Raw genomic sequence first — 12,881 nt, forward strand, 5'->3', positions numbered from 1 at the left:
TCAACTTGGGACAGTTATCCGAAGCACAAGGCAAGTAGTATTGGAAAGGCTCATTAATAAAAAGGTGAATGTACTTCAGTAGTCCAGTCAAAGCCCTGATCTCAATCCACCAGAGAATCTTTGGAAACTGTTTAAAACTGAAGTGCACAAGAGTCATCCAACTAACCTGAACCTTGAGAAAATGTACCAAAATGACTCCCAAAGAGCATGCAAAGCTAGCATGTACTTATCTGGTAGTATGTGCCTCATATCTGTGGGGACTGAATACTTTTGCAAACAGCATATTTCAAACACAAGCTCAAATTTTCATTAATCTATCCCATAGGGGTAAATTTATTAAACATACCAGTCTGTGGTACCGTCATTTAGTTGCAGAAAAACCAAGTGATTTCTTGACCTCACTTGGTTTTCCTACACTTGATTACTAAGGCTTTACGGAGACTGACATCCAAAAAAACCCCAGTTTCTTTTCCCACCAGCTTGTTACCCGCTCATGACAAAGTTACATTTTAAAATAAATTACAATATACCTGCCTTTAACTGGTGGTTCTTTGCTTCTGCCCAACCAAATCTGTACATGTATTACTGATCTCTAAAAACTCACCTATTCTTACCTTTTCTAAAGCGTTCTTTGCTCCAGTTATCTCTATGTATGTGAAATGACATATATTTATACATATTGATATCCGTATATTCAGTATTTGTCTCTGACATCATGACACAGAGGATTAATTAAAATGGAGCAGTAATTAAATTTCACACTGTTGTACACAAATAACTATAATTAGAACTGTTGTTATTCGTTTTTCTTTTGTTAATGTTTCTGCTTTACTGAATCATAATGTGTTGATGTATGCATGTTGTGCATGTACTTTTACAGCATTATCTTTGCACTTAATCAGTTCTAGTACAGGTATGGGATCTATTATCCAGAATGCTTGGGAAAACCTGGGTTTTTTTTCCCATACCTTTAGTCTGCTTAAAATAATTTAAACATTAAATAAACCCAATAAGATTGTTTTGCCTTCAATAAGGATTGATTATATCTTAGTTGGGATCAATTACAAGGCACTTTGTATTATTACAGAGAAAAAGGAAATCATTTTTAAAAATTTGAATTATTTACATATAATAGAGTCTATGGCAGAATTCAGAGCATTCTGGATAACGGGTTTACGGATGACGGATCCTATACCTGTACAGTAATCATTCAATAATACTGTAATGATTTTTAGCTATAAAATGATAGTGTCAATTTTTTTGCAACTTGACCACTCCCATTTATCCTAGTTTCCCAATTTACTGAATTTGAAATGTGGATTTAGGCCTAAAACCAAGTATGCCTAGAGAACAGGTCCACTACCATAGTGTCATGCATGTATATATCACACACTACCTCTTCTCCATTTCTATTTTCCTAACTTTTTGTTTTCTTCACTGCTTTTTTGTTCTCTCTCTTCCTTGACTTATGATTTGCCCTTCTTTTCACTTTGCCAGTTTCAATTTTCTGCATCTTTCTGAAAACTCTTTCACTTTTATCCTGTTCGCCTTTATTTTATACGGTATTCCCCCCCCCCCCTTTTCAGAAATACTCAGTAGCTTTAAGTTGAGGAAGAAAGCTAAATCACATTGCATTGTTCTCTATTTTTACAAGTGTGTTGAAAATCTCAAAGAATAAAATATTTTGGATGTTAAAAATACAAATGAAATAATGAAATCTGAAATATCCTTCATTCACACCACCAATGATATCCATGCAGTGACTGAATTAGTAAATCCAGGTATATAAAAAGCTTGAAAAATAGGATTTAAAAAAATACATTGCATTGAAGTGTTGAATGTTGAAATGAAAAGATCTATTAGACCTAGGTGTAAGGGCTAGATAAGGTAATTTATGTTGAATGTGACTGTAAAAAAGTGTGAAAGTAATGTAAAGCGAAAATTATGATTTCCTGTTTGTTTTGACTGAATATTGTTAATGTTAAATTTTAACATTTTATTTTCATAAAAAAAAAAAACAGGCAGAAGTTTGTTAATATTGGGTAAAAGTGTAATTCATACCACCACCCAGCAGAGGGAAATAGAGAAGGGGTTGTATATAAAGGCTGTGCTGACAGCTTTTGTTGTCCAGATTGGAAGGGTGTGGCAGAGCTAACGCAGCCTTTTTACAAACTTTTATCCCAATGGCAGCTGCCACAGTGGGCATGTAAGTGAACCATAGTAACCTTTGCCAAATGGCAATGACATAATTAACTAACCACCAAGGAGGAGATCCTGGAGAGCGCTGAATATGACCCCACATTTATCACGGTAAAGCAGTAGTTGGTGTCAACCAAACCCAAAAGCACAACTGAGAACATTATGTAGTTCCAGTACTTTGAACCACTCTTGGATCATATAACAACACACACGTTTCACATCCAATGTGTCAACACAGTTGGAAAAGTTTGTTTTGATGTAATAATCCTCAGCAATTTGTATCCAGTCTGCTGCTGTTGGTTTTGGCATATCAAGGGGTTGTAGCTTGTCCCATAGCACTTTACACGTCTCCCTTACATGGTACGGCCAACTAAAAACTGATAATAAAGTGCCCAGAAAGTCTGTCCAGTTGCTTGAAACCTGTGAAAAAGAATAAAACCGTATATCAAACTTTCACATCTTGCAGTACTTATCTATTTTAGTATATGCAATCATTTCATAATAACAAATATTTTTAGATTGTACAGCTTATCCATTTTTCACATTAGTTCATACATATATGTCATACATAGTATAAATGAAACATTTTTGCACATGCCTTAAAATTTCACAACACATTTTTATTTGGCACACCTATTTACAATAAAAATTGCATTCTTTATTAAGTTTATTTAAAAGAAAAAAATCTTGAGTTTAAATTAAACTGCTGCTGTTCTTTAACTATTAATCCTAGGGTCCCTAAACTTTGCAGAGTTTATCAATGAGTAACTGCAGTTCCAGGTTAGAAAAAGTGGGCGAAGCCACCAACCGCCAATTAGATTAGAATTCGATCAGTGGGGAAATCTAAATTGCTGCCATTCAGACACTATTAAAACCAAGGTCCCCAAACTTTACACAGAGGTTTTTATTATATAACAGTGTTCAAGGGTTAGAAAAACTGGGTGGGAGCCAACAACAGCCAATCAGATTTCATTCAGTGACTTCACATTTTTCAAACCAACATGAAGTTTGTTTTCAAACTTCCCTTTCTAGTTATAATTATAATAAGTATAGAAATGTGTTTATGCACTTATTATATCCTTATTGTATTGTTACCATAGTCTTTGGCACTGATCTCTGTTATATTGCAAATTTGATTATAACCCGGTGATACATTAAGTTCTTATGTGAACACTGTGGTGGTCTATCACTCATATCGACTAGTGCATACTGTACATTGGCGATGTTGTGCTTATATACTTACTACATACTGTAAAGCTCAATTTCTATAAATCTTTCTTGCTTACTAGAGAATCTAATGTTACCAAAAGATATACACCTGTAGTTACATAGTTACATAGGGTTGAAAAAAGACCAGAGTCCATCAAGTTCAGCGAATCCAAGTAAACCCAGCACAAACAACCTATACTTACCATTCTATACACTCACATGCATAAACTATATATACAACCACTAGTACTAACTGTAGATGTTAGTTTCGCAATAGCCTTGGATATTCTGCTAGTTCAAGAACTCATCCAGGCCCCTCTTAAAGGCATTAACAAAATCTGCCATTACCACATCTCTAGAAAGGGCATTCCCCAACCTCACTGCCCTCACCGTGAAAAACCACCTACGCTGCTTCAAATGGAAGCTCCGTTCCTCTAATCTATAGGGGTGACCTCTGGTGCGCTGATTGTTTTTATGGGAAAAAAGAACATCCCCCATCTGCCTATAATCCCCTCTAATGTATTTGTATAGAGTAATCATGTCCCCTAGCAAGCACCTCTTTTCCAGAGAAAACAACCCCAACCTGGACAGTCTACCTCATAAGCTGAAATCTCCCATCCCCTCTACCAAGTTTAGTTTGCAACGTCTCTCGCACTCCTCTCCAGCTCATTAATATCCCTGCTTAAGGACTGCGAGCCCAAAACTGTACCGGCAATACTCAAGGTGGAGGCCTTACCAGGGACCTATAAAGGGGCAAAATTATGTTTTCATCCCTTGAGTCGATGCCCTTTCTTATACAAGTCAGTACTTTATTTGCTTTAGTAGCCACAGAATGACACTGCCTGGAATTAAGACAACTTGTTATCTACAAAAACCCCTAGATCTTTCTCCATTAAGGATACCCATAACAAACTAGCATTCAGTAGATAGTTTGCATTTATATTATTTCTACCACACACACATATATATATATTATATATATATATATATATATATATATATATATTATATATATATATATATATATATGACATGCTGACTGCCTGTACACGCAATTTTGGGGGAATTAGCAATGGTAGGCAGGCCTGCAGAGGATCTGGAGCATAGAGACAGGGATACCACAACACAGATTTATTTGGGCAAATTCTTCCCCACATACAGCTTAAAGGAACACAGTTCAGATCATGGATGTGATTTGTCCCTTCTTCAGGGCTCTCACCTTCCAGGGTTGGTTCCACACTCTGGAACACTCAGGCTTCACATTAAGCCTTGCTGTGCCCTCTCAGCTCTCATCCACAGGGTCATGACTCCCTCTGCTCCTTGCAGTGGCAGGAGGCACCCCCAGCTCCTCTAGGAGTTCCTGACACAGGCAGGCAGCTTTCCTGCCCTGTGCCCTGCTCTGAGAGTGACCTTCTGAGTCAAGAATCATTCTCCAACTCCCTCTCTGTGTAATCAAACAGCCCTTTTATTTGCTGCTCACCTGCAGCCTAATCAGGCAGCTCCCTACAGCTGAGTAGTGATGTAGCGAACATCGCTGAAAATGTTCGCGAACCCGTTCGCGGACTTTCGCCAAAACTCGCGAATATTCGCGAACTTTGCGAACCCCATAGACTTCAATGGGAAGGTGAACTTTAAAACCTAGAAAAGCCATTTCTGGCCAGAAAACTGATTTTAAAGTTGTTTAAAGGGTGCCACGACCTGGACAGTGGCATGCAGGAGGGGGATAAAGGGCAAAAACTTCTCTGAAAAATACTTTGTAAAAAAAACGCCAGCTATTCCTATGTATATGCATAGGCGATAAAACGAAGCGAAAAAACGCGGCGAAGAAACGCGGCGCCAAAAAAATACGCGGCGACCCCAAAGTGCCGAACATCGGCAAAAGTCCGCCAATTTGCGCGAACACCCGATGTTCGCCGGCGAACAGTTCGCTACATCTCTACAGCTGAGCAACTGAAAATACTAAGTGGAATATGGAATGGAAGGTCTTTCCTACTCTCCCTTCATTCACTCCAGGGACCTTTTAATTTGGCTATTCCTAAGCCAGTAACATAAAACACAGCATCGCCTGCTGCAAAACAAGGTATTTTACCTGGTGCTACCTTTACCACCTTTAACACTGGCGGAAAATACACCAAATAATGATCTTTTCCATTGCATCTCTCACATATCCCCCCCCCTTTTGTTTTGACCCAGGGGTGAAAAACACCTCGCAACCCCAATAGAAACTCTCTATCTCAAGTTTTCCCCCTAAAGTTCTATCATTGGGATCGAACACATGTGTTTCTATGGGAGTAGCCACACACACTTTCTTCTTCTGCTTTTCATCCAATGGGGAGGAAACAGTGGCCAGACTTGTACCCATACTGTCAGACACACATCCCTCACCATCCTTGTCCCAACCACTGCATTTTACAATGGCTCTCTGTCTCAAAACCTACAGTAGACTCTTCTTTGGCCTGCAACACTGGGTTTTCTAGCAAACGTTTGTCTTTGCCTTCAAACTTTTGCTCACCAGATGCACACTGCCCTCTGGTAGCATCTGTCACTTGCATACTGTTTTGTGTCACACAGCTTGGCACATACTCAGTGTTAACCTCCAGCACACATTTTGCATACTTTGGATTAATACTCTCTGCCAGACTCACATTTTCTGTCTGAACATCTCCTTCCACAGCATTTGGCAAAGACCTCATTACTTTGCCTTTAAGACCTTCCTTAGTCACTTGATTCATCACAAGGTACTCACTGCAAACCGAATCTGGGATGTCCAGAACCTCGCAGCACTGATTAGGAGAAAGTTTTAAAGTAACTCCACTTTCCTCCACAGTCACTCCATCTGGCTTACTCTCATTGGTAATGTGGATGCCAATTACCTCAGAACACTCCGTTCCCTTTTCACACAAAACCTGACACTCAGTCAGCTCAACCCATTCACCTGTATCAACTTGCTCACCCAACTGCAGGTCATTTGCCTCTCTCAGCCGGGCAGCCGCTGCCTTCACAAATGCACAATTGTCTGCAATATGACGTACAGCAAAAAAATCCAGTAGCACACTGAAGATGCAAGCCGTGAAAAAATTGTGTTTTATTTGCCCAAGTACATATAAACAAGCAAAGAGCAAGCTTGAGAAAGGGTCCCGAAATGTTGCTCTTTGCTTGTTTATATGTACTTGGGCAAATAAAACACAATTTTTTCACGGCTTGCATCTTCAGTGTGCTACTGGATTTTTTTGCTGTTGGATATTGTCCCCCATGCAAGGTGAGGTTCTTCCAGTATTTGCACCTGATACCCGCTTGGGTAAGTTAACAGAGGGTTGAGCTCCCCAATACTGCTATTGCAATATGACCTACGGCATAGCAATAGGTGCAATTTACCAGTTCCACTTTGCACACACACTCAGACAAGTCATACATGGTGCAGGGCTCGTCTTTCACCTCACCTTTAAGGCACTCCCAGGTGGACAACCACACAATAGGGAGACATTCTCACTTTGCATTACCCTTCAGGTAGCAAAGCACACTTTCCAGTCATGACATTTTTCTCTCCAGCACATTGTGTTTCCAGTCTCACACAATTCAGCTCACTGGAGACCAGTTTTGTGGCGGGCACATCCTCACACACAGAATCAGGAGGTAGTTTTACCTTTTCCTCATTTACCTCCTCAGACACACTGTCTGGCTTACCACCATTCACTGCCATGTTACCATGTTTCACTTCAATATCTCCATCAGCTCTGTTCACTCACACAGCCTGACCGTTAATAAATGCAGGAAGTTCACCTGACTTCTCACTGAACATACTTTCAAGTGCCTTTCTGCCCCAGCACTTCTTATTGGCTTCTAGTGACCTTTGCATTGCCACATATACAGGACACACTTCCCCACATACTTTTGCCTTCAGCAAACCAGTCACTCATTGGCGCCCTTTTGTCTCAGTCTCTTAGGGAAACGCTCACTAGCCCTTTACATGTGTATGTCTCTTTAACAGCTCCTTAGTGCCCGCATCAGAACACCATATGTGACGTGCTGACTGCCTGTACACGGAATTTTGGGGGAATTAGCAATGGTAGGCAGGCCTGCAGAGGATCTGGAGCATAGAGACAGGGACACCACGTCTTTAGGCAAATTTTTCCTCACATACAGCTTAAAGGAACATAGTTCATCAACAGTTCAGTTCATGGATGTGATTTGTCCTTTCTTTAGGGCTCTCACCTTCCAGGGTTAGTTCCACCTTCTGGAACACTCAGGCTTCACATTAAGCCTTGCTGACTCCTCTCAGCTCTCATCCACCTGGTCATGACTCCCTCTGCTCCTTTAAGTGGCAGGTGGCACCCCCAGTTCCTCTAGGAGTTCCTAACACAGGCAGCCTTCCTGCCCTGTGCCCTGCTCTGAGAGTGACCTTCTGAGTCAGGAATCTCCAACTCCCTCTCTGTGTAATCCCACAGCCCTTTAATTTGCTGCTCACCTGCAGCCCAATCAGGCAGCTCCCTACAGCTGAGCAACTGAAAATACTAAGGGGCTCATTTACTAACCCACGAATCCGACCCGAATTGGAAAAGTTCCGACTTGAAAACGAACATTTTGCGACTTTTTCGTATGTTTTGCGATTTTTTCGGCGTCTTTACGAATTTTTCGTTACCAATACGATTTTTGCGTAAAAACGCGAGTTTTTCGTAGCCTTTACGAAAGTTGCGTAAAATCTTGCGATTTTTCCGTAGCGTTAAAACTTACGCGAAAAGTTGCGCATTTTTCGTAGCGTTAAAACTTAAAAGGTGCGAAGTTTCGCGTAAGTTTTAACGCTACGAAAAAAGCGCAACTTTTTGCGCAAGTTTTAACGCTACGAAAAATCGCAAGATTTTACGCAACTTTCGTAATGGCTACGAAAAACTCGCGTTTTTACGCAAAAATCGTATTGGTAACGAAAAATTCGTAAAGACGCCGAAAAAATCGCAAAACATACGAAAAAATTGCAAAATACCGATCTTTACGAAAAAAACGCAATCGGACTCATTTTGACCCGTTCGTGGGTTAGTAAATCAGCCCCTAAGTGGAGTACAGAATGAAAGGTCTTTCCTGCTCCCCCTCCTTTCATTCCAGGGACCTTTTCATTTGGCTTTTCCTAAACCAGTAACATAAAACCCAGCATCACCTGCTGCAAAACTTGTATCCCACCTTTAACACTGGTGGAAAATACACCAAATAATGATCTTTTCCATTGCATCTCTCACAATATACATTCCTTTAACACCTTTTAGCACTTCTGTTCTTAATATGATTTAAATCACTGAATATAGTGGAATATACTTCTGAATCTGAACTTTTGCAAGGGTTACACTAGTTCTAGATTGGCATCTTTTAGGTTTCATATTGGTGTAATAAAAACAAAACAAAGGACCACAGCAGATTTTTATAAATATGCTATTAATTTTATACCAACATTTAAATTATTTTTTCATCACAAATTATTTCTACATTTTATAAATATGCCCCATAAATTCAAGTTGCTGACACCACTCTAAATACCACAATAAATACCACTGTGGTTACAAACAAACCCATATTAAGATGCCTTGCTCTCAGTTATTTAGGATTTACCCCCTTTTAATTTGTAATTATCATCAAAAATATGCATGTGATGTTCCTGTTTTTTATATGTTGCATCCTGGCCCATAAATAGTAAATGACCCCTATTGTATTAAGAAATGTCTCTTTAGCTCAGCTTTACTAATTGTGATGAACTGAATGGTGATTTCACAAATGTGAAAATGTGTTTGCGCTTTGCACGCCATTGGGTAAATATGATTCAACACCAATATCTGTTATTCTGAGATACAAAAATGTCATATAGCATCATGTTGCATAAGCTAGCAACAATAAATTAATGTTTTATTTGTCATTATTCTTGCTATAATTACACTGTTTTGTATATTTTTCTGGAATTTTTTACTGGAGTAGAAATGGTATATTTTACAGTACTGCAATGCCTTAATTTTTTCTTTGTATTTATCCAGAGGTGTAATTTTGGAATGCAGGGCACCCCCTATAAAAAGTTGGAGGTCACCTACAACCCCCACTACAGTCCCACTGCACAAAATTGGGTCACTCACAATTTTGTTTGTGGGTAGGGATTTCTCTCCATCTGTGGAAAAAATGCAGGGTGGAGAGAAGCTGAGGCACAGGTACCCTGAAGCTGCTGACAGGCCAAAAGCTACCTTATCACATATAAAAGCCCCTCTATTGTGTTATAATAACATGCCATGTGTCGTAGTCTACAGCTTTTATTATTACAAGAAAAAACAAAAAAATTATTCCAACACACATATTCCCCAGTATTTAGTACATCAAATATGGGCTGAAATGTTTATTTAAATGATATGATAGGCCTGTTGTTTTAGTTCCATAAATATTGGTTAATATTATCAAAGACTTCAGGATTCATTATACAAAACTAGCCAACATAAGGACTTCTTTGTAAATCCATTAAATCAATACAAGGCCATGGGTAATATTGTTTTCAGTGCAGTGTTTATATTCAACAATGGAGTATTTGCCTTGCATTTGCATGTATGTTCAGCCTTAATTCAAATAACTCCTATATGTCAATATTGTGTACTTGAATATCTTTTCCTTTAGCGCTCCTATAACAGAAGAAACACTTCCTTCTCTTTAAAAATGTTAACAGTTGCTGTAATTTGGGGTTGGTGGCAATTATAACGATAGGGCTCAGTGCAGAGTAGGAGCAGGTCAGCGCAATCCTGGCATCATTCATATCAGGAGTCACATTGGAGAGTGTCAGTGTATAGATCCACATGGAGTTGTCAAATCCAAACAATATTACATAGAGGATAACTAACATAATAACAGCTCTTGAAGCCTTGTATTCAACTGATTTTCCAGGAACTCTGTCTGTGCTCCTTTTGCCTTTTATAGATTTTTCATGACAGAGCAAAACATAAACGATATAAATGCTTGCAACAGTCATAAGTCCAACAAAGAGGAAATCCATAGATGCAAAAATTCCCCCATTAAGTATGTATGCCTCATATGTGAGATAGTCCATGTCACAGTAAACTAAATGAAGCGTATACGGTGAGGTTGTAGAATTTTTTTTAACTATAGCATACATAATGGTATTGCGGTAGAGTATGAGGTTGGCTATTAAGACAGCAGTAGTTATTAGCAACACATTCTGCATTGCCTTTTGCCTCAGATATGCCCAGAGTCTAGTTTGTGGAGCAATGATGATACACTGATAACAGCTGAGCAAACTGGTGGTGCAAATGGACATAGCTCTGCCTACTCTATAAGTGTAGACAAAAAATTTGCACTTCGAGTCATCCAGGAAATTTTCTACTCCAATGGCATTGAGAAATTGGAGGTTAATACGGGAAAAAACAATAAGCAGGTTCATGGATGCCAAAACCATCAGGATGGAGTTAGTTGCCAGGAGCTTTTTTATTGTTACTTTAATTTTTACAAACTTGAACAAAATATACATGTTGCCTGGAATTCCAATTGCTGCCAAAAGGAAAAAGCCAACTGCTTTGATGTAAAGAAGTATATTCATTAAGACTTTAGGTGTTTCTTGTATGCAAATTTACATCAGATAAGCTTGTGAACATATACATATATTGACAACCAGCCATAAGCAAGTCCTCTCTGCCACACAGTTGTTAGCGATCTGAAAGAGAAGTAGAACAGAAGGAAGGCAAATGGTTTTAAAAGCACTCCACAAAATATATGTTGTAAAAGAACCTGAATATTTTCATCCATCCAGGTCATGATATACGGTATCTAGCATTGTCCCTATATATTTTGTAATGTATACCTATGTGATCCTTTGGATTACTTGCCCCTGGGGGATGGGCGTGCAGGATATTTCTTACCATACCCTAGTACTGCTGGTTGGGTCAAGATGAAAGCATGGACTGCAGATGCAGCATGTGAGGAAAAAATACCAGTAAATGGACTCCAGTTTAAGTATGCTTGCTTCTGTTGGACAGAATTTTTGAACAGAAATGAATTTGTGAAACCTAGAGGCATATTTCTCAAAAATCAAGTTTGTGAAAAAACTATAAACGTGATCAATTAAAAATGTGGAAAAATAACTTCAATAACTTTCAATAACATTCAAGAAACTCTAAAAACTAGAACTGAAACTCCTGTTGACTTGTACATGAACTCATCAGCTTTTAGATGACTAATTTGTACATTCAAGTTTTTTGTGCTTAGTAAATCTCAGACATTTAAAGTTTCAGACACTGCTAAAATGCTGATAAATCTGTCCATTAGGGTTAATTTTTCTGACTTAATGGATTTATTTATAAATAATCTTCCTTTCTGTCATATGCATTTTTTTTTATCATTTAAATCTAGCAAATTTGAGCTATACGGTATATTAATTGTGTAGACTGGCACGTTTCTGATTTTTTCATATAATTTAATCACTGTTCTGTTACATGGGTTTATACATTTGAGAGACAAAACTCAGTTTAAGAGAGTCTGCATGTTTACATTTACAGAATGTAGTTTGAGAAACCATAATGTACTTTTGAGCACAAACTTGATTCTGTTGCCATTCATGACTTAATATATGTTTTTTGTATATTATTTACCAGTGTATATGGCCACACTTACATATGCACCCTGAGAGAAATTAATAAATATATTGGGGATATTTTTGCATACAAAACAAAATGTACTTGAAACAATCTGCACCTCAAAACTGAGAAAATAATTTTGTAATTGAAGTGTAAAATAGGCTGATGTTTTAGCTAAAGCAGCCTTCTGGCTTCTTTTTGTAGAGCAGATGATGGATTCAGAGCTCTACTGGAAGTGGTTTGCAGTTGTTTCCACCTTGTATTGCAGATACAAATACTGTCAAAAATTGTAGGTATACTGTATAGCTTCAGTGCTCCCCAACTCAGTTTTACTACAAACTGCTCTGAAAGGCAAGTTAACTTTTGTTACTAAGAGATTATTTTCTAGACTCACCCTCCAAGTCTTTTACCACAACAACTAGGTAACAAGCCTTTACTGAAAAAGCCAAAACTGACCCATGTATATGCACTTTGAACCTTAAACATATAATTACTTTTGATTGTTAAAATGCACTCACAGTACATATTGGCATGCTAAATCTGTATTTGCCACTCTTATTTTCCTCTCTTCAAAAAGTCCATATCTCTCTCTATATAAAAAGACAGAATACATACAGCACAGAGCAGATAAAGTATCATTTAGGTTGATCTTTTATAGTGGCCTGAACCACAATCCACATTATATTAAATTACACTTGACTGGTCTTTTTTCAACCCTATGTAACTATGTAACACTGGAGCACATTAAATAAATAATGAGATAAAATAGAATGCTGTAGCATGGTTGGACAAGAAATAGAAGGAAAGTACAGTATATCCCTCCCAGAATCCTCTATGAAGCAGCACAGAGGGATGTGAAATTGAGGGTCTGTG

The 12,881-nt window shown here is 38.4% G+C and overlaps 1 protein-coding gene and 1 long non-coding RNA gene across 2 annotated transcripts; both read right to left on the reverse strand.

The window, feature by feature from the left end:
- Positions 1 to 1,986: 1,986 nt before the first annotated feature.
- On the reverse strand, positions 1,987 to 7,717 carry LOC116408812. The gene is made up of 2 exons (XR_004221273.1): positions 7,621 to 7,717; positions 1,987 to 2,619 (listed from the first exon to the last, which is right to left on the reverse strand). It is a non-coding gene; the product is annotated as an uncharacterized LOC116408812 (long non-coding RNA).
- Positions 7,718 to 10,000: 2,283 nt separating this feature from the next.
- LOC105946313 (olfactory receptor class A-like protein 1) lies at positions 10,001 to 10,975 on the reverse strand. The gene has a single exon (XM_012955897.1). It carries the CDS (start codon positions 10,973 to 10,975, stop codon positions 10,001 to 10,003), a length of 975 nt encoding a protein of 324 aa, XP_012811351.1.
- Positions 10,976 to 12,881: the final 1,906 nt, after the last annotated feature.

The sequence above is a fragment of the Xenopus tropicalis genome, chromosome 2, assembly GCF_000004195.4.
Source record: "Xenopus tropicalis strain Nigerian chromosome 2, UCB_Xtro_10.0, whole genome shotgun sequence".
NCBI lineage: Eukaryota > Metazoa > Chordata > Amphibia > Anura > Pipidae > Xenopus > Xenopus tropicalis.

Excerpts from the sequence above, each read along its gene's own strand:
- LOC105946313 (XM_012955897.1), bottom strand. The coding sequence starts at position 10,975 with ATGAATATACTTCTTTACATCAAAGCAGTTGGCTTTTTCCTTTTGGCA.